General features: G+C 41.7%; 1 protein-coding gene across 4 annotated transcripts in view; it reads left to right on the top strand.

Moving 5' to 3' along the window:
• SKP2 (S-phase kinase associated protein 2) overlaps positions 1–20,268 on the top strand; it is a 111,717-nt gene that overhangs the window by 2,524 nt on the left and 88,925 nt on the right. For 3 of the 4 annotated variants that reach the window (XM_057495798.1, XM_036932102.2, XM_036932099.2), the window contains exons 3-7: positions 11,784–11,895; positions 13,852–13,995; positions 15,302–15,436; positions 16,936–17,034; positions 18,243–18,373. In XM_057495798.1, coding sequence (XP_057351781.1) covers positions 11,784–11,895; positions 13,852–13,995; positions 15,302–15,436; positions 16,936–17,034; positions 18,243–18,373 — 621 coding nt within the window. The remainder of the gene's footprint in view (positions 1–11,783; positions 11,896–13,851; positions 13,996–15,301; positions 15,437–16,935; positions 17,035–18,242; positions 18,374–20,268) is intronic. The other variant, XM_057495794.1, reaches the window with a different exon arrangement.

Raw genomic sequence — 20,268 nt, 5'->3', positions numbered from 1 at the left:
TATTCCTAAATTCTCCCATCTGGCTTTCTTTGCAGAAGGATTGGTTGGTTGCTTTGTTTTTAGAAAAATCTGGGATTTTTTTTGGTTTTTGACCCTTCCATTAGAAAAGAGAACCTTCAAGTAATGGTCTAGAAATCTACATCAGGTGCTGGATTAATTGAAAGAGTGGTGAAATCAGACATACTGGCTTTGAATTCTATTGCTGCCATTTACCAGCCTTGGGAAGTTATTTGAGCTCTTGATGCCTTAGTTCCTTGTGAAATGGAATAGTAATACCCACATCATAGGTTGCTGTGGAGATTAAATGAAAGGGTACATATAAAGCTCTTAGCATGCTGTCCATAACATTTAATTAGTAAACTCAGTTAATTTGAGCAACAGAATTTCTGACACTCATTTGGGAGGCTACTTCACTCTCTTTTTTGTCCTTTAATACTGCTAGTCTGACTCTTTGTGTCGAATTTTTTTCTTCAAAATGTAATGTCACTGCTATTTGCAAGCACTAGCAATTTGGTGCTTGACCAACCAAATGTGAAAGACACTCCCTACTAAATTGAGCAGATTTTGATTTATTTGTCCAGTGCTGATAGCTTTTAACATGGAGTATGAGTGCTGTATGTCCTTCCACATTCACACACAGGTGTGTAAATAAAAAAACCTTAAGGAAGGTACTGTGGAAACAAGACAGAAAATGAAGGGATGGTTGTTGTCTTCTAGGAAATTGCAAGATTGCAAGTCAAATTGAGGAGAAAAGACAACACACAGTAAGAGAAGCTCACAGCAAAAGGTGGCAGCTAGTACTTTAGCAGCCAATGAGTAGTTCAGGGGTGCTGGCAGAGGCCAGAGGGAGGGAACCCCTTGTGCCAAAATGACCAGAACTTACCAGATGCAGAAGGGCTTTCAAGGTGATTCTCACAGATTGTAGACAATCTTCCTCCTTCCACTCAGCAAAAGGAGAGGCCCTTAGAAAATAGGGAAGGATCTGGAAATGGTTCAGTCAGTGAGTCCAGATTGTTAAAACTGATTTCAAATATATTTGTCTGAAATTTCATACTACCTAAAAGAGAGGCTGGGAGGGAAACTCAACAGTATAGAATTTATGTGCTGGGAAATATACACAATAGGTTGGTTAATTGGTGTAGGGGCAGAGAGGTGGAGCTAGTGATGCAGGATGAGGGGCAGCTGGTGCAGAGGATTCCCAGTGGGCCTCCAGAGCATCTGGGTCATCATTCCAGGAAGTTTTGTTTGCTGTTGTCAGGACAGGTGGTTAACAATGCTGCCAGGATTAGGGTAGAACAGGCCACACCTGCTTTGCATAGATTTGATGACAGTAGCCCTGGGCAGTGAGTTTTTCTTCTTCACTCAGCAGTCTCTCTGTGTAGGCCCCAAGCCAGACTCACATCTGGCAACTAAATCCTCTTTATGTTGGAAGATTAAAAACTATGTGGCCAAACCAACCAGGACAGGTCTGATTGGCCCTGCCCTTGGAGTTTGTGGAAGGAGTTACGAGGAAATGGCCCAGTGGTGAGGTCAGTAATGAGCAGAAAGAGGATAACTGCGTTTTATTCATGCTCATTAAATGCCTATCCTGGTCCCAGGCTCCCCACCCGCCAGACCCCACAAAGAAAGGATGGTCATGAAAATACTGTTGGACTAATTTGTTGATCAGCTCTTCCACGACTGTTGAACTGCTAAAAATTCTAGACCCTACAGTTGTTCTCAGACTGAGACATCAAAGGCTAGAGTGTGCCAATATCCCCAAGGGAACTTGTTCAAAGTGCAAAATTCCTGAGATTCTAATCCAAGAAATCCTGCTTTGAACCTGTAAATTTGCTTTTTAATACCCTCAGGCAAACATTTTTCCTCCAATTTTTTTTTTTAACCAAGGAGGAATACATGTTACATTGCAATGTGTTACATTGCAATCCTGGGTGTGTACCTGAAACAGAAATTTCACAAAACTGTATTTCCCCTTACTAAAATAATTCCTATTCTATTCCATTCCGTTCTTTAAAAACATTGCTGGTCAAACTAAATTGATTTCATGACTCACCACTGAGTCTCAGCCTGCATCTCCCCAAACCCTCCTCTATAAGAGAATTTTTTTTTTATTAAGGTATGATTGATATACACTCTTATGAAGGTTTCACATGAAAAAACAATGTGGTTACTACATTTACCCATATTATCACGTCCCCACCCATACTCCAATGCAGTCACTGTCTTATCAGTGCAGCAAGTTGCCAGAGATCCACTATGTCCCTTCTCTGATAAGCTGTTCTCCCCGTGATCCCCCACACCATGTGTACTAAACATAATACCCCTCATTCCCCTTCTCCCTACCTCCCCACCTGGCCCTCCCACACCCCTCCCCTTTGGTAACCACTAGTTCGTTCTTGGAGTCTCTGAGTCTGCTGCCATTTTGTTCCTTCAGTTTTGCTTCATTGTTATACTCCACAAATGAGGCAAATCATTTGGCATTTGTCTTTCTCTGCCTGGCTTATTTCACTGAGCATAATATCCTCCAGCTCCATCCATGTTGTTGCAAATGGTAGGATTTGTTTCTTTCTTATGGCTGAATAGTATTCCATTGTATATATGTACCACATCTTTATCTATTCATCTACTAATGGATACTTAGGTTGCTTCCATATCTTGGCTATTGTAAAAAGTGCTATGATAAACATAGGGGTGCATATGTCTTTTTGAATCTGAGAAGTTGTACTCTTTGGGTATATTCCAAGGAGTGGGATTCCAGGGTCAAATGGTATTTCTATTTTTAGTTTTTTGAAGAACCTCCATATTGCTTTCCACAATGGTTGAACTAACTTACATTCCCACCAGCAGTGTAGGAGGGTTCCCCTTTCTCCGCATCCTCACCAGCATTTGTTGTTCTTAGTCTTTTCGATACTGGCCATCCTTACTGGTGTGAGGTGATATCTCATTGTGGTTTTACTTTGCATTTCCCTGATGATTAGTGATGTGGAACATCTTTTCTTGTGTCTGTTGGCCATCTGAATTTCTTCTTTGGAGAAGTGTTTCTTCATATCCTCTGCCCATTTGTTAATCAGGTTATTTGCTTTTTGGGTGTTGAGGTGTGTAAGTTCTTTATATATTTTGGATGTTAACCCCTTGTCAGATACATCGTTTACTAAAGTATTCTCCCATACTGTAGGATGCCTTTTTGTTTTGTTGATAATGTCCTTTGCTGTACAAAAACTTTTTTAGTTTGATGTAGTCCCATGAGTTCATTTTTGCTTGTTTCCCTTTCTTGAGAAGGTGGGTTCCTCTGTAAGAGTCTTTATGGATATCTTTCTTTGCTCTATAGCTTCCTCTCATTCATTCATTCAGGCAGTATTTATTAACCACCATTCGAGACATTAGGAATACAGCAGTGAACATAACAGGTAATGACTACTCTCATTCTCCAAATCCCAGTTTCCATGGTTTGTTTATCCATTACTTTTCCTTCACCCCAGGGTTGAGCAGGTCTCTCATAGAAACATAGGGTTGTGGGGCTAAGGGGTTCACCAAGGACCTCTATTTTTGTTTTGCTATGTTTAACTTTTTTAGTTTTTCCTACCTAGCCAAAAAAAAAAAAAACAAAACCCCAAAATACCAAGAGCTAGCATGGTCTAGTATTTTCTCTCTTTCTGATTTGTGGGCAAAGGAAGAAAAACTCATCCCAGCTGGCAGAATCTGTTTGTAGTTCAGGAAGCATGGGTTGGTACTATTTAAAACAAGCTCACAAAAGCAAACATGAGGTGCGCGCCCACCCTTCAACACAAAAAACAGTAGGTGTAAGCCTCAGCATCTGCTATCCTTCAAGTATAATATTTTATTTATGTTTAAATAGAGGAGCGATTTTAAAAGTCAAAGTTTTGTTTATGATTAAGATTTCTTTTGGAATTTTCATTTCAGTCTGAATGTAGGTGGTATTCCAAGAAATAAATATAAGAGGCGTTATCTATGCTGCAAAGATCTGCTGCATGGAAAACCTTTCAACAAACTCCTTTCCGGAGGAGTTTAAGAGGCGCAGCAGTGATGAGATTGCAGAAGTGGACAGTTTGCTCAGCACCTGAGGGATAAGTGGACCTGGTAGTGGCTGAGAGGGATGACTGGCAGGGTCGCGCATCTGGTCAGTTTCCACACTTTCATGGCTCCGAAGTATGTTTAGTGACTTACTTGTAGTTAAGGACTGGAGGCTGTGGGTTTAGTTATTTCCTTTCTGTGCAGGGCTGATGTGCAGCCTTGGGGGGTTTAGAAGAGACAAGTGGAGGAAAGGCCTGCTCTGGACTTGCGCATCCGCTCTGGGTAAACAGCCCAGGTGGCAGTGTGTCACGAATCCAGGAAACAGATGGTTGATGTTTTGAAAATTAAATATGGCAAGTAAAATTAGATTAAGTGTATCACAAGCCTGGATACCAGCCATTAGAGCAGCTATACGAAGACAGACTTCTGCCCCGTCTGCTTGGATGGCATTCAGTTTCAGGCTGAGGCACACACCCCACCCCCACCCCCCAGGGGCCATAAAACCAGTGCCGTCCCATGTTCACCTGATTGGCGCCCTGGGTCCTTGGCTGCTGGCTGAGGCTGTGTGTTTTCTTGGCCATTGCACCTTCCCTTTGGTAGCCAACCCATTGTCGGCTCTCAGCACCTTTATTTTACTCCCCTCTCCCCTCCCTCCCTGCCCCTGATGATTTCTTTTTTCTATAACAAATCAGATGTAATTCTCACTTGTTCTAGACTTGCAGAACAGTAAGTGCTCAGAAAGGGGAGAGCATAGAATGCCAGAACATCCTCGGGTACACAGAGGGCATGATTTGGAGTCAGACCTGGGATTGAATTCCCAGTGTGGCACTTACCAGTTGTGTGAGCTCGTCCCTTTTGTCATAATTGTGTCTTCTCCTGAAGCCCCTCCCGCCACGTCAAAGACTGCTCATATGCTGATGGACGACATTACCTTTAGCCCTGGGTTTTGGCTTCAGCCTCATGCCCAGTGTATCAACAGTGGTGGCCCATTCATTGCTGTACAGACACTGTGTCCCCACCTTCAGGTGCCCTCTGCCACATGGCCAGCCTGCAGGTGGATTCTTGTGACTCTATACCTTCACCTCCAGGCATAAGGTTTAAGCATGCCACCTAATAATAGTCAGTAGCACCTTAGTGAGGCTATTTAACTGCTGAGACAAGATCACATATCTGTATAATGGGACACTATATAGTACACAGGGTTACTGAAAGATTAGTGTTAGTGCAGGAAATGGCACTTTAAATGGTAGGTTATATATTTGCTTATTAGCTTACCTCCCAGTGAGGCCTTTGGGCACCCAGCTCCCAGTACTCATGCACTAATTAGGCACCAGGAATGTTTGAAGTGGAACAGTAAGCTAACTATGTAATTTTCCAGTTGAGGAAACTAATTCTAAGAGGCCAACAGCCTTGCTTGTCTATAAAATACAGGCAGCATTCTCCTGTTGGGTATCAGTCATTCCTTTGTGAAATATCAATCTATCACTTTCTAAGATTTGTTGTCAGGCTTTGTCTTAGGCACTGGGTCTGAAGTAGTTAATTGGTTAATGAAAGTTCACCAGTCATGCAAATACAGAATTAGCACATTTACAGTTTGTGTGGAGGGAGAGTAAAAAGCAAAGATTAGTTGAATGTCTGTTATGTGCCAAGTAGTGTTCTAGGTACTGGATGTGCAAATCTGCATATAGGGCCATTGTGGTGACCTGGGAACATGACATCTAGGCTGAGACCAGAAAGATGAGTAGGAGTTGGGCAGGTAAAGAGGGAGGTTGCAGTGCAAAGCCCTCCTAATTCAAGACTTACCTTACTTCTGTGGCTTCATTGTTCCCTGTGTCTTCCCAGTAAACTAGGAAGTGCCAAGTGTGTTACTTTATTTAATTTATATTTCCTGCCCTGTGCTTCACACCTCCTTCATGTCCTTCCCCCACCATCTTTACTGAACACTTCAGTGCCCTATCCACAGCCCCCTGAAGCTCACCTTTATATGCCAAAGCCTTTCTCCTGCCTGCAGATGTGATTCTGCTTCATCGCTTTCTCTGGGCAGGCATGCTGAGGAGTAAACATTCCTGCCATGCTCCCCAAGCCCCCAGCCACTGACTGACAGCAGTTGGTGGATTAATACTCAGCACCCATGCCTTTGGTCGGGACAGCGCTATGGCAGCTGCTATAATAGTCTCCTGGAGTTCCCAGCAGATTTGAACCCCAGTTAGCCATAGAGATAACCTGCCTATTAACATGCCCCAGATTGGCTTCTTCCTTTCACTCTTTTCAGTGTTTCCTGGGATCACTTCCCAAATAAACTACTTGAATCTGTTGCTTCTGTGGATCTCAAACTTAGAAGGTGAAATTTCCAAGTGTGGAAGAGAAAGGGTCATTACAAAAGGAAAATGTGCAGATTTAACTGGAGAAAGACAGCAATAGTGGCAAGAAAGAGAAAGGGAGGTTTGGCTCTCTGCTGCTTAATCTTTTCTCTTATATTATGTAATTTTCAGAGTGAACAGCTTTGCAAGGTAAATCTTTATTCTCATTTCTGCAGATGAAGAATCCAAGTTCAGAGGGATCAAGTTATTTGCCCCAGGGTCACAGACTTGGGGGCAGCAGAGCTAACTTCCAGTCAAAGCCATGCTTCCTCAGTCCAGTAGTTTTCACACCTAGTGGGGAAGCCAAGCACCTGGTGTCGGGATAATCTTTGCAGATCACAGTAAATCTCAGCTTTAGATTTGAAATAATAAAGTGTATAACTTTTTGCTAAATCGTATGCTAGAATCTGATCTACATATGGAAAAGGCAGCAGAGGTCAGGGAGTTAAGAATTAATGGAAGGGAAACTTGAGAAAAGTGTGTGTATCCATCAGTTGTTTTTCCAATCAGAAGAGCAGAGCAGGAACCCTGTTTGAGAATCTCCGTCCTCTGTCCACTGACCTTGGAGGAGTTTTATGATGGGGACAGAGGCTTGTTGCCACACTGATGGGCCTCAGTGTGATCTCCAGCCACCTCCTGGGTCGTGGTCCAGGGTCATTATGGATCATCTGCTTTATCCCTCTGCCCCTACTTTCCACAGCCTCAGTCAGTCCTTTATTTTCTCCTCTAGAGAAGGAGGGGCAGACATTAATTGAGCAACTACCTGTATCCTATTCCTTTTTCAGTCGAGGCCACTTCTTCCAGGAAGGCCTCCTTGACCACAGCTCCACCCCCATAGGCTGCACAGCACAGCACCCTGCACCCTGTTGCAGCCCATCATGATATTTCATTGAAGTTTCCTGTTTGTGCCTCTCAGACTCTGGGCAGTCCAGGCATTGTTTGTCTTTGTAGACAAGATCCTACCATATAGTACATGTGCAATAAATACCTGAATGAATGACTGTATCAGATATTGTGCTAGTTCCTGGAAATACAAAGATAGTTAAAAAAAAAAAAAGCATACGAAAAATCAGGTTCTTGTTCTTAAGAACTGGTGGCTTAGTGGGGGACTAGACAGATGAGTAAGTAAATAATAAAATTGTCGTTAAAAAAAAGTGACCTGTTCTTGGTGATATCCTAGAAGGCCTTCTGTAGGAGTTGGTACTTTAATAGCAACGGTTTTTTTTAATTAATTGCCGAGGGCAAGCACAGTGTGTATGGAAGCATTGAGGTAGCACAGACTGACTCATTCTCAGAAGTACAGTAACTCCAAATGGTTGGAACATTTCTAGAATGAACTCAGAAAAATGAGTGGGGCCTTGGCACAAAAGCTTTGAGTTTCATGCTAAGGAGTATAAACTTTCAGCCAAATATTAGGGGGATACCTCTGAAGGGTTATTTTTTCTTTCTTTTTCTTAAAAATTTTTTATTAAGGTACGATTGATATACACTCTTATGAAGGTTTCACATGAAAAAACAATGTGGTTACTACATTCACCCACATCATCAGGTCCCCAACCATACCCCATTGGAGTCACTGTCCATCAGTGTAGCAAGATGCCACAGATCCACTATGTGCCTTCTCTGTGCTACACTGTTCTCCCCGTGACCCCACACACCATATGTACTAAACATAATACGCCTCAGTCCCCTTCTGTCTCCCTTCCCACCCACCCTCCCACACCCCTCCACTTTGGTAACCACTAGTTCATTTGTGGAGTCTCTGAGTCTGGTGCTTTTTTGTTCCTTCAGTTTTGCTTCATTGTTAACTCCACAAATGAGGGAAATCATTTGCCATTTGCCTTTCTCCACCTGGCTTATTTCACTGAGCAAATGTCCTCCAGCTCCATCCATGTTGTTGCAAATGGTAGGAATTTTTTCCTTCTTATGAATGAATAGTATTCCATTGTGTATATGTACCACCTCTTTATCCATTCATCTACTGATGGACACTGAGGTTGCTTCCATATCTTGGCTATTGTAAATAGTGCTGTGATAAACATATGGGTGCATACATCTTTTTGAATCTCTGATCCTGTTTTCTTAGGGTAAATTCCTAGGAGTGGAATTCCTGGGTCAAATGGTATTTCTATTTTTATTTTTTTGAAGAACGTCCATATTGCTTTCCACAATGGTTGAACTAACTTACATCCCCACCAGCAGTGTAGGAGGGTTCCCCTTTCTCCACATCCTTGCCAGCATTTGTTGTTCTTAGTCTTTTTTATGCTGGCCATCCTTACTGGTGTGAGGTGATATCTCGTTGTGGTTTTAATTTGTATTTCCCTGATGATTAGTGATGTGGAGCATCTTCTCATGTGTCTGTTGGCCATCTGAATTTCTTCTTTGGAGAACTGTCTCTTCATATCCTCTGCCCATTTTTTAATTGGGTTATTTGCATTTTGGGTGTTGAGGTATGTAAGTTCTTTACATATTTTGGATGTTAACCCCTTGTCAGATATGTCATTTACAAATGACTTCTCCCATATTGTAAGATGCCTTTTTGTTCTGTTGATGGTGTCCTTTGCCATACAGAAACTTTTTAGTTTGATGTAGTCCCATGAGTTCATTTTTGCTTCTGTTTCCCTTGCTTGAGGAGATGTGTTCAGGAAGAAGTTGCTCATACTTATATTCAGGAGATTTTTGCCTATGTTGTCTTCTATGAGTTTTATGGTTTCATGACTTACATTCAGATCTTTGATCCATTTCAAGTTTACTTTTGTGTATGGGGTTAAACAATAATCCAGTTTCATTCTCTTGCATATAGCTGTCCAGTTTTGCCAACACCAGCTGTTGAAGAGACTGTCATTTCCCCATTGTATGTCCATGGCTCCTTTATCATATATTAATTGACCATATATGGTTGGGTTTATTTAGGGCTCTCTAGTCTGTTCCATTGATCTATGGGTCTGTTCTTGTGCCAGTACCAAATTGTCTTGATTACTGTGGCTTTGTAGTAGAGCTTGAAGTTGGGGAGTGTAATGTCCTCAGCTTTATTCTTCCTTCTCAGAATTGCTTTGGTTTTTGGGGTCTTTTGTGGTTCCAAATGAATTTTAGGGTGATTTTCTCTAGTTCATTGAAGAATGCTGTTGGTATTTTGACAGGAATTGCATTGAATCTATAGATTGTTTTAGGCAGGATGGTCATTTTGACAGTATTAATTCTTCCTATCCATGAACACGGGATGTGTTTCCATTTATTGGTATTTTCTTTAATTTCTCTCATGAGTGTCTTATAGTTTTCAGAGTATAGGTCTTTTACTTCCTTGGTTAGGTTTATTCCTAGGTATTTTATTCTTTTTTGCTGCAATTGTGAATGGTATTGGTTTGCTGATTTCTCTCTCTGCTAGTTCATTATTAGTGTATAGGAATGTCACAGATTTCTGTATATTAATTTTGTATGAAGGTTTCTAACTGAGGGAAGGGCATGATTGTTTTAGAAAGATTGCCCAGGAATACCATTCAGAGGCTACAACTCCATGATGTTACTCACGATGTTGCCTCCTTCCACAGTGCTCTTCATCATCTTCCACATAGCTTGCTGCAATGTACATGTTCCATAAAAGCAGACAGCTTTCAAATGGGCAGAGGGAGTGTATTAGGGTTCTCTGGAGACCCAGAACAAACAGGAATTGTGTGGAGTTTTATTATAAGGAACAGGCTCACACAGTTATAAAAGCTGTATTGTCCCACGGTCTGCAATCCAAAGGCTGAAGAACCATAAGAGCAGATGCTGTGAATTCCAGTCCAGGTCTGGGGCAGGCGGACCCATCTCCCAGCTCAGACGGGGAGAGAGCCAGTACTTCCTTTAGTAGTCTTGTTCTTAGCAGGCCTGGATCGGATGAGGCATGCTTACATCGCACAAGGCGGTCTACTTTTTTTAGTCTACTGATTTCACACTTGAATCTCATCAGAAACATACTCACTGACACCCAGAATAGTGTTTAACCAAGTATCTTGGCACCCCATGACCCAATCAAACTGACACATACAATGAACCATCACAGAGGGGAGAGGATAGCACTACAATTGGGGAAAGACCCATTGGCAGTAGGTAGAACCTGGGAAAGCAGTTACTGAACTAGTCTAAGCGCTTTCAATATTTCTTTGGTACATACTTGTTTCCTTGTTGGCCATTGTTATATTATCCTGATCTTGTGGGTTATTCTGTATGTTCATAATAAGAGTGTAATACTTGTTAAAAGAGCTGATACAGAGATTGCTTTCATAAAACAAAGAAAACTGGTCTTCCTGTCCACCTATTTCTCCCTCCAGTTTATTCTGAACACAGTGACTAGAGAGATCCTTTTAGAACTGACTTGAGATCCTGTCATTCCTGTGCTCAGAGCCCTTTAGTGGCTCCTCATGGTGCTCAGAGTCAAAGCCTAGGCCCTCTGTCCTGACGTCATGATGCAGAAAGCCCAGCATGATCTGGCCCCTCTCACCTCTCTGACCTCAGCTTCTGCCACCCCTGCTTGCTCTCTCTGTTCTGTACTGGCCTCCTTGCTGTTCCATGCACCTAGAGCGCACTGCAGATGCCCATAGGGCTGGCTCCCTCACTTTGGTCAAGCCTTTGCTCAGTGACCGCTGCTCAGCTAGGCCTTCCCTGACCACTGTGTTCAGACTTCAAATACTAGCCCTCATACTCCCTATCTCCTTCATCTTGCTTAATCTTTCTGCATGATGCTAAACAATTTTATCGTACCATGTGCTTTACCTGTTTTTTAGATGTAAGCTTCCTAAAGCTAAAATGTCTGTTCTGTCTTGTTTACCACACCCCGTCCCCATTCCCACCTGTCAGATGATCCCTGGCACCATAGTAAGTGTTCCATGCATGTCTGCTGAATGAATAGATGAGGGCACCCTTTTGATAATTTCACTTTTAGGTAAATTGACTTCTGAATGCTTTCCATAAATAAGAGAGTGGAAGGTTCCTTTGCCTTTTAAATAAGGCCACTACTTGATAAATCCACTTCTGAATCCACTTCAGAGAGAAATGAAATGTTCCTTGGCGACCCAAGCATCATAATATCTGAGAGGGGTGGGGACTCAGGACCCGCCCTCTACCACCATTAACAGAGTCCTTGCCTAAAATCAGCCACCAGGCATTGAAGGGGAGAATGTTATGGAAAGTATTCTTGGTTTTCTCCTTTCTCCTTTACTAGAGAAAGTGTGGTGCTTACTTCCAGGTAGACACAGTGGATGAACAGAAAAGTAATTGTGAGGGTGAATAATTGCGTTAGTGTTAAATTTTCCTTCTAAACTAAATGTTGTGCATCCTTTACATGCATGAAAAGGCTCAGTAGCCTTGGTAGAGTCAAAGGATGGTACTGACAAAACACTTTTTCCCCCAAAGGTGTTTCATGGGACTCACTTCCAGATGAGCTGCTCTTAGGAATCTTTTCCTGTCTGTGCCTCCCTGAACTTCTAAAAGTCTCCTGTGTTTGTAAGAGGTGGTATCATCTAGCGTAAGTATTTTTCACCCCTTTTGGCACATGTGGTAAAGGAGAAGAGAAGGGTTATTTATTTATGCATTTGGGTCTGGTGAAACTAAAAACCAAGAAAAACGTATTAGCACAAAGCACACTAGGTATCTTCATAGTTGTACTGATAATTAGTGACTTCATTTCACAGTGGAAGGGAGGAATCTGCTGCAGGTGTAAACTTACCTCACTTCTGGACACCTCTGTTCCCTGTGTTCGGTGCCGCACATGTTTATCGGATGCCCCTCTGGGCCAGGCAGTGTACTCAGAGTGGAGGGAGTGACAGGGCTGCTTAAAGGCCCTGCTATTCCACATGCCAGTGGGCTGGCAGTGAGTGTGGTGAGGATCGAGAATGCTGGGCCCTGCATGAGACCTGAGTGCAAACCCAGCCTCTGCCACTTACACTGTGTGTGACCTGAGTGATGTACTTTACAGTTCTGAGCCTCAGTCCCCCCATATGTAAAATGGGTATGGTGGTACTTTCAGGACAGGGCAAGTAGGAGGATGAGATACAGAGGTCCTGGGGCAGCACCTGGCATATAGAAGTCTTCATATGGCAGCCAGAGTGCTGGCGTTTCTGTTGGTTTGGAACAGCACTTTTCACGTGTAGATAGTGAGCTATGCATGGCAAGTCTTGGTGAGCTGGGAAGGCAGAGACAGCACGGAAGTGGGGGAAATGGCTTTGATTTTCATTTTGAACTTTTTCTATCTTCATCCCTTGTCACCCCCATCCAACTTCTGGCCATAATTTGCTTTGTCCATAAAGCGCAATTATCTCTTCTGCCTCCACGCATCCAGGACTCTCATTGTGAGATGATAGGAGTGTCATCCCCCTTCATTCAAGGTTGTAGGTGTTTGCAGGAGTGGACTATTAGCCTAGAAGCACCACAGAGAGGTGTGTGTACCTGCACTGCTGGGGAAGTGGTTAAATTCACTGATCCCTGTCCAAGTGACCCCATTTTGATTTTCCTTTTCTACCAGCTTTCCTCTCCATACAGAGTCTGTTATCACAAAAGTAGTAGCTGGCATTTATTAAGCTCCTTGTTATGTGCCAGGCACTGCAGTCCTGCCATCTTAATAACAGAGGTCAGACAGCACATTGACAGTCTTATTTTAAAGCCCTAGTCAGTGGTCTGCTTATGTCAAGCAATATTATAAAGTAAAATTCTAGTAGGCATTTAAAATACTCCCTTATGTGCTTGATCTCATGTTTTCTTTTTCTGTTAAGTTGAAGTAATCTATGGATATTAAAGCTTCTGTATTGTGCTGTTCAGCACATTTTGGTACATTTTTGCTTTAGAAACATTATCCAAACCTAAGTAATGTTTTTCCCTTTTCCTTTTATATTAGTTCATATATATACATATGTTTCTATTGTCTATATACATATATTTTAAGCTTAAAGGGTATTGTAAAACAGAGTTAAACTATGACTCCCTTTTCCTAGTAGATGTCTGATAGCCATATCTCATAATGAAACAGTGCTAACTTTCCTTCTTTTAATTATATTTACATGTAATTGGGGTAACCTGGTCATGCCTAACAAAAATGGCAAATGGAATCCTTTAGGCCATTTGAATCGACCTACCTATTCAATAATCAATTAGGTAATTTGAACAATCATTTTTAGTTATCAAATTGAATTGAAGCTAGAGTTTTATTCTCTGATTCCAGATCATTACATTGCTAGTGATAGCACTGAACCATCTAAATTGGAAATACATCTATATGAAGGTGAAGGTGGAAGCTTATCCATGATAGGACCAAGAAATATTCAATAGTGTCTTAAAAATATCCCAGCTAATTCTATAGTCAACTAAATGCACAGCTTCCTTCAGAATTTCTTTCAAGGTGATTGAGTGGCCACATTGTCCTCCTTAGTAACAGTGGTGAAGGCCTCTGGTACCCTGAGTCACCAAATTGAGCACCCCCTCTCTCCAGGTTTGACGAGTCTCTGTGGCAGACCTTAGACCTCATGGGTAGAAACCTGCATCCCGATGTGATTGGTCGGTTGCTGTCTCGAGGGGTGATTGCCTTCCGCTGCCCACGATCGTTTATGGACCAACCATTAGTTGAACATTTCAGGTAAAAAAAGAAAAACCCCCAAAATGACTATTTCTGTATCTTGGAACATACCAAACTTTTTTTTTAATCCAAACCAATGGCCTGTGACAGGTCATCTGTGCAATGTGGCATGTTAATCACATATTTTGCTAGGTGGCCTTTGTGTTGAACCATGGCACAGGCTTCAAGGACACCACTCCCATTTGAACTCAGGGTCAGTGTTGGATTCTTTCCAGGGGTCAAAGGTGCACTTTAAGCTTCTCAAGTGTGGTCCTCCACAGTGCGCATTGTGAGTCCCCTGAGGCAGGAGAGCCAAACAGAGAACTCAGCAGACGGCACGGCAACCCAGCTATTTCCCCACTGCCCATTTCTGATAAAAAAGTGTGGCAAGTCTTCTCAGATTGTGTAGCTCTGGGTTTCTGATCCTATGGTGGATCAATTTTCAACCTAAAAAAAAATGCCCTCTATTTTGTATAATATTTTGGAAAAGTGTTTCTGTTAGTTTTGCCGTATGGTTTAGTGTCCCTCAAACTTGAGTAGAATAACTCAATACTGAACAGCAAAATAAGCTAAAGATAGCAGAGCAAAGGCTCAGACATGTGTCCCGAATCTGGTACCTTTTCCCTTCTTTCCATGGTCACAGGGTGGCACTCCTCTCCCACTGGTGTTTGCCCTTCCCCGTGGCTGCTCCTCCTAGGTCTCCTGCACACTGTGCTTTCCTCTGCTCCAGGCTCTGTCCCTGGCTGCCTCTCTTCTTGATCCACATGCTGTCCTTGGATAAGCTGTGTCTTACACACCCGCACAGGCCAGAACTCTCAAATCCTCATCGCTACCTCACCTCTTTCAAACGAACTCCTATTTCTAATTACGTAAAGACATCCATACCTGAATTTCCTCCAAGTACCTCAGTATTAGCATAGCTCTACCAAGTACCTTGGCATCAGCCTCCCTTTAGAACTTGCTCTTCCTCCGTCTCGCTTGTTCCAGTAATTCACCCCCTCATCCTTGCTGGGAGCCGTGGGTGTTATCTCCTTGTCACCCACATCCAGCTCATTCTCATGATGCTGACTAATTAATTTTCTAAGTGGTACCATACTGGCAGGAACATTTTAATTTGGCAAAATCCTTCTGAATTTTAAGTGAAGAAGGGAATTATCTTGTAGCAATTTATTTTGAGGCCAAAACTATAGCTAATACTTGAAATGTGTATTTTGGGTCTTGCCTGTGATTGGTGCTCACTGGGGAGGAGATGGAGTTAGATTAGATCTCGATGTGCTTGTATGAACCACCTTACAGAGCCTCTTTTTTTTTCCCCTTCTGTGTTCAGCCCTTTCCGTGTTCAGCACATGGACCTGTCGAATTCTGTAATTGGTGTGTCTACTCTCCAGGGCATTCTGTCTCAGTGCTCCAAGTTGCAGAATCTAAGCCTGGAAGGCCTAGAGCTTTCGGATCCCATTGTCAAGTGAGTGACAGCCACGAGCATGTCACAAAGGCAGTTGTTTTTATTTGTGTTAATTATGTTTCTGTATATTATTGGGGTGCCCTTCTGCCCATTTCCAGATGGACTCCAAATGCATCCAGTTCAGTGTCCTAGCTTCTACACAACTTTCCAGGACTCATCTAGGCAACCAAAGTTTGCACACTAACTATATGCCAGGACCTACTAGGTTCTAGATGTACAGTGATGAATAAAGGGCATGGTCCCTGCCCCATTCATGGGAGAGACAGATAATTACAATGCAGTGTGTGTTCAATGCATTGGTGAATATGTGGCAACAACACACTAAGAGGCCTAATTACATTTAGGGAGGGTGGCCTCTTCAGAGGAAGTGACTCTTAAGCTGAGTATTAAAGGTATTCAGGTCAGAGATCTCTAGGCAATAAAGTGAAGGAAGCAGCTTAGGTGAAGCTGCTTAGGTAAAGCAGCCAGTGTGGTTCTAAATTGAAGTAGTTGGGAATTTCTGGAGCATAAGGCACAGTGAGGGGACTGGCAGGAGGTGAGGATGAGTGGACAGAGACCAGATCTTAATGGCCCCTGCCTTGCTGTAAGAAGTCTGGACTCTGTGGTGGCTATAAAGGGAAGTGTGGTAAAGAAAGTTGTTCAGTGAAAGGAAAGAACATGTCAGAGTTAAAATTTAGAAAAGTAACTCACTGGGCACCTTGGAAGGTTAATCAGACAACGAAGAAACCAGACTAGTTAGGATGCTGTAGTGTTCATTCTAGTGAGAAAGAACGAAACCTGATGTAAATAATAATAATAGCAACTAACACTGAGCACTAACTGTATGCCAGATACTAAGTTCTTTAAAGGTATTCTCATATAAGTCTCACAGCAACCCCATGAAATGTGTTCTTATTGATCCCTTTTTACAGATGTGCAAACTGAGGCACAGAGAGGCTGAATAACTTGTCCAAGTTCACCCAGTTAGTAGGTGGCAGAACCATGATTTGAACCTGGCAATGTAGTGTGATTCCAAAACTCTTGCTCTTAATTACTAATTTTCACTAACATGAGGCATTTGGGAACATCAAGGAGGAGGCAAATTTAAGAGATGTTTAATTGGGAGAACCTGGTGACTTTACAGGTAGAAGTGTGCCTTCTAATTCTTCAAAGCTAATTGTAATTGTGGGTGAAATAGAAATATGTTTATTCCACAGCTTTATTTTTTTGACTTAAAAAGTCCATCGATTGGTGTTTCTTGTGCACTTAGTCTTTATTACATTATATCATTTAAACTTAACCTTACCAAGAATGCACTGATACTCCCATTTCACAGATGAGTAAACTGAGGCAAAGCATCCTGCTTGATGTCCTGCAGATAGTGAAATGTGAATTTAAACTCACCTCTGACTTGAAGGCTTGGGTTCTTAAATATTTCACTAGCCTGCTTTCCTCAGAATGCTCCTAGATCAAAGAAGAGGGTCTTAGTAGTATTCTTCTGACATTTTCTCTTTTTCCAGTGATCTTGCGCAGAACTCAAATTTAGTGCGACTAAACCTTTCTGGGTGTTCTGGGTTCTCCGAATCTGCCCTGAAGATTTTGCTGAGCAGCTGTTCCAGGTAGGAAAGATTTGAGACTTGATTACAGAGTTGTTTTTGCAAATATACAATTATCACTCCCATCAGAGTAGAATTGGATAGATTTTTTGAGCTGTAGCTAACTCTCTGAGCTCTTGATTTGGGTAATGCTCCAATATCCTTTGCCCTCCAAACGTTCTTTCTAAGCTCAGGAGCCAAACTGAAAAGTTTGCAAAAAATACGCGTGTAGTGAGCTCTCTCTCTTTTGTAGCTATTAAAATAAGGAAAGTTGAGTAGTGTGTTTATTATCAGCAGTATGGTTGAAATTAACCTCTTTATGCCTGACTGTACAGTCAAGTTTTTTTTTCTATCATATCTATACACCTAACGTAACTTTTGATTTAATTTGATACATTGCAAATATACATCATAAATTTGGATGATTCCAATAAAAACATCTTTTCTATTGTATAATAAGTTAGTATATAAGTAAAGTCTACAGAGTTACAAATGTAACTGAGAACAGTCACAGTTCACAGAAAACACAATATTCTGTGTGTTGGGGGGTCCTTTTTAATATTCTTTGGTCTCTGTACCTATGTTTCCTTAATGACCTGTTGAAAGTAGATTGCCTTTGGATAAGAATGTGATCAATGAGATAAAATGTACAGACCTGCATTTGCTCAACAATGCCAAGAATGAGGTGTGGGGTTTACTGGTTGTATGTTGTCTTTGAATCCCTCATTTGCTCAGTTAGCAGAGGCCAAATAAGATGAAGTAGCTTTTTGCAATGTCAGCACCTCTTTTTTAGGCATCCCTGGTACAATCCATCAGTTTTTTAAAGCATTTGAAGCAATTGTTCAGTCTGTCTGGTTGTTTGCTAACAACCTGGGTGGTTGAGGAAGAAAACATGGGGGCTAGAATTTCTGTCCTGGAATGAGATTTGATCAGTTAGAAGAGAGGAGAGTGCTCCCTTCCATTTCCAGAAGGGGGCAGCATTCACTAAGGCCTTGGCTCAGATCCTCTGGCAACTTTCTGGGGCAAACTGGGGTAGGAAAGTGTGTCAAGAGGGGACAAGGCAGCTTCAGGCAAGTAAAGGTCGCTACTTAGAGGAGAGGGGTTCCATGCACAAAATGGTAAGGAATGTGTGGCTTTGTATTCCCTTTGATTGCAGCTTTAGGCAGTGCTACCTAAAGAACTCATTTTTGTATCATGGTTTCATGCTTCCCTGTTACTCCTCTTGTGTGCAGATTGGATGAGCTGAACCTCTCCTGGTGCTATGACTTCACTGAGAAGCACGTGCAGGTGGCTGTTGCGCACGTGTCAGAGACCATCACGCAGCTAAATCTTAGTGGCTACCGAAAGAATCTCCAGAGATCAGGTAACTCCCTCCTGGCCACTGAGCCCTCAACAACCGGAGGAGTAGGTTTGATTTATTGAACATCTCCTAAGTGCTGCCTACATACGGTATCTCATTTAATCTAGTGTGTTGTTCCTATTGCCATTTTTTCAGATTAGGTAGCAGCTCATCAGAAGAGTAAGGGAAAGGGAAAAATCCAGAATTAGAAGTGGAAACCTTTATACTTTAAAACAGTTTACTTTTAAACAGGAGAACTTACTTGAATAAGCTAATTATTGGGTGCAGTCCAACATAAAAATAGGTAAATGTAGTGTTTGATTATTAAGCAGTGGTTCTCAACTGAGGGCAGGCATTTCCCCCTCAAGGAGTCATTTGGCAAGGTCTTGAGATAATTTTGATTGTCACATCTGTGAGGCACTACTGGCATCTAGTGGGTGGGAGCCAGGAATGCTAGTAAACAATGTGCAGAACAACAGAATAAGGTGCAAAAAGAATCTGGTCTGAAATGTCAGTAGTGCCAAGATTGAAAAACCCTGTTCTAAACCCTTTGTAAGTTTGTAAGTTCATATTTATCTCTTACAGTCTAAGAGGACAATGAGGTTGCTTAGATAAACATAAGCATTTGGAGTCAGGGGTGATATGTGACAGATATAGCCTTTATAAGCCTCAACTTTCAGTTATGCTTAATTTTATTTGCCTAATACTGAAAAAATCTTAATTTACAAAGATTAAGTGTGTACAAATTGAAGATTTTTTAAGTGGCTTCCCCTTGTTCTCAGGCTGTGGGCTATACAAACCCTAGTTAAGCGAGCAATGCACTTCTACCCTATCTTCGCATCTTGATGTTGGCATTAGCTCACTTGAATCTAAGTGTTTTGTTTATTATAGTCTTTATCCTACTTTAAAGACTTGAATCAAACATTTGCAGAATGTATCTTAAAAGTAGTTTTTAAAGTAGTATTTTAAAACTACTTCTCCAGGGCATGATGACATGATGTGGTCTCTGGAAAGTAAGGTATCTCATCAGGCTACAGAAAAGAGGAGCTAGATTCTCATTAGCAGCTAGGGGTGCCAGTCCTTTCCCCGTCATACGTCCAAAGCCCTGCATTTTTAGACAAGGAGAATGTTTTCTTTAGAGACCTGTAAAAGCAGTTGTTTTTTTGACTGCTCCCCACACACAGTATTTCTGTTCCAAGTTTTTTCCATACACTATTTTAAATCTGATACAGATTTGTATAGCCATTCTCAAAAATACATAAAATATGGAATAAAAAAGAAAAGTCATCTTGTTTTCCTTAAAGCAATAATCAATAATAAAACAATCATCAATAATCTCACTAACATCTTGCTGATCTTTTTCCTGTGTACAAAGTGCTTTTAAGAAGCATATGGAATACTTTGTGGTATGGGGTGTGTTTTTTTTTTTTCAGATCACTCCATTTTCAGTAGCTACACCACATCATTTCAATGGCTATGTGATATTCCATCAAAGAGATATGGAATAACTTGTATTGATTCAATAATAATTTGTTCGGTTGATACCCGTGTGTGTAATGGATGTTTAGAATCTTCCATTTTTCCCTTTATAAATAACTTAGTTATGGACAGAGACAAATCTTCAAGTGCTTTCCTAAGGATGAATTCTGAAAAGTGGAATTCCAAAGTCAAGAATTAAGCTTCGTTCACAAGCTTTGGATATATACTTCTTGCCCAGTTGCCTTCCGAGGATTTTAAACTCCCACCAGCAAGCATCCTCTTAACGTGGAATTCACTGCTCGTTCCTCTCCGTTCATCCCCAAGAGGAGAAGGCAGTGCCCTATTTACATTTCCCTCCCATATCTCAATCTCCCATTTGAAAAATCTTTATTGAGAGTTTTTCTGAAATGAACTGAGATTCTAGGTACAAGGTTGAGAAA

This window comes from Manis pentadactyla, chromosome 2 (assembly GCF_030020395.1).
Source record: "Manis pentadactyla isolate mManPen7 chromosome 2, mManPen7.hap1, whole genome shotgun sequence".
In the NCBI taxonomy this organism is placed as follows: Eukaryota; Metazoa; Chordata; class Mammalia; order Pholidota; family Manidae; genus Manis; species Manis pentadactyla.
The sequence above is the reverse complement of the archived record's forward strand: the minus strand, read 5'-3'. Positions and strand labels throughout refer to the sequence as shown.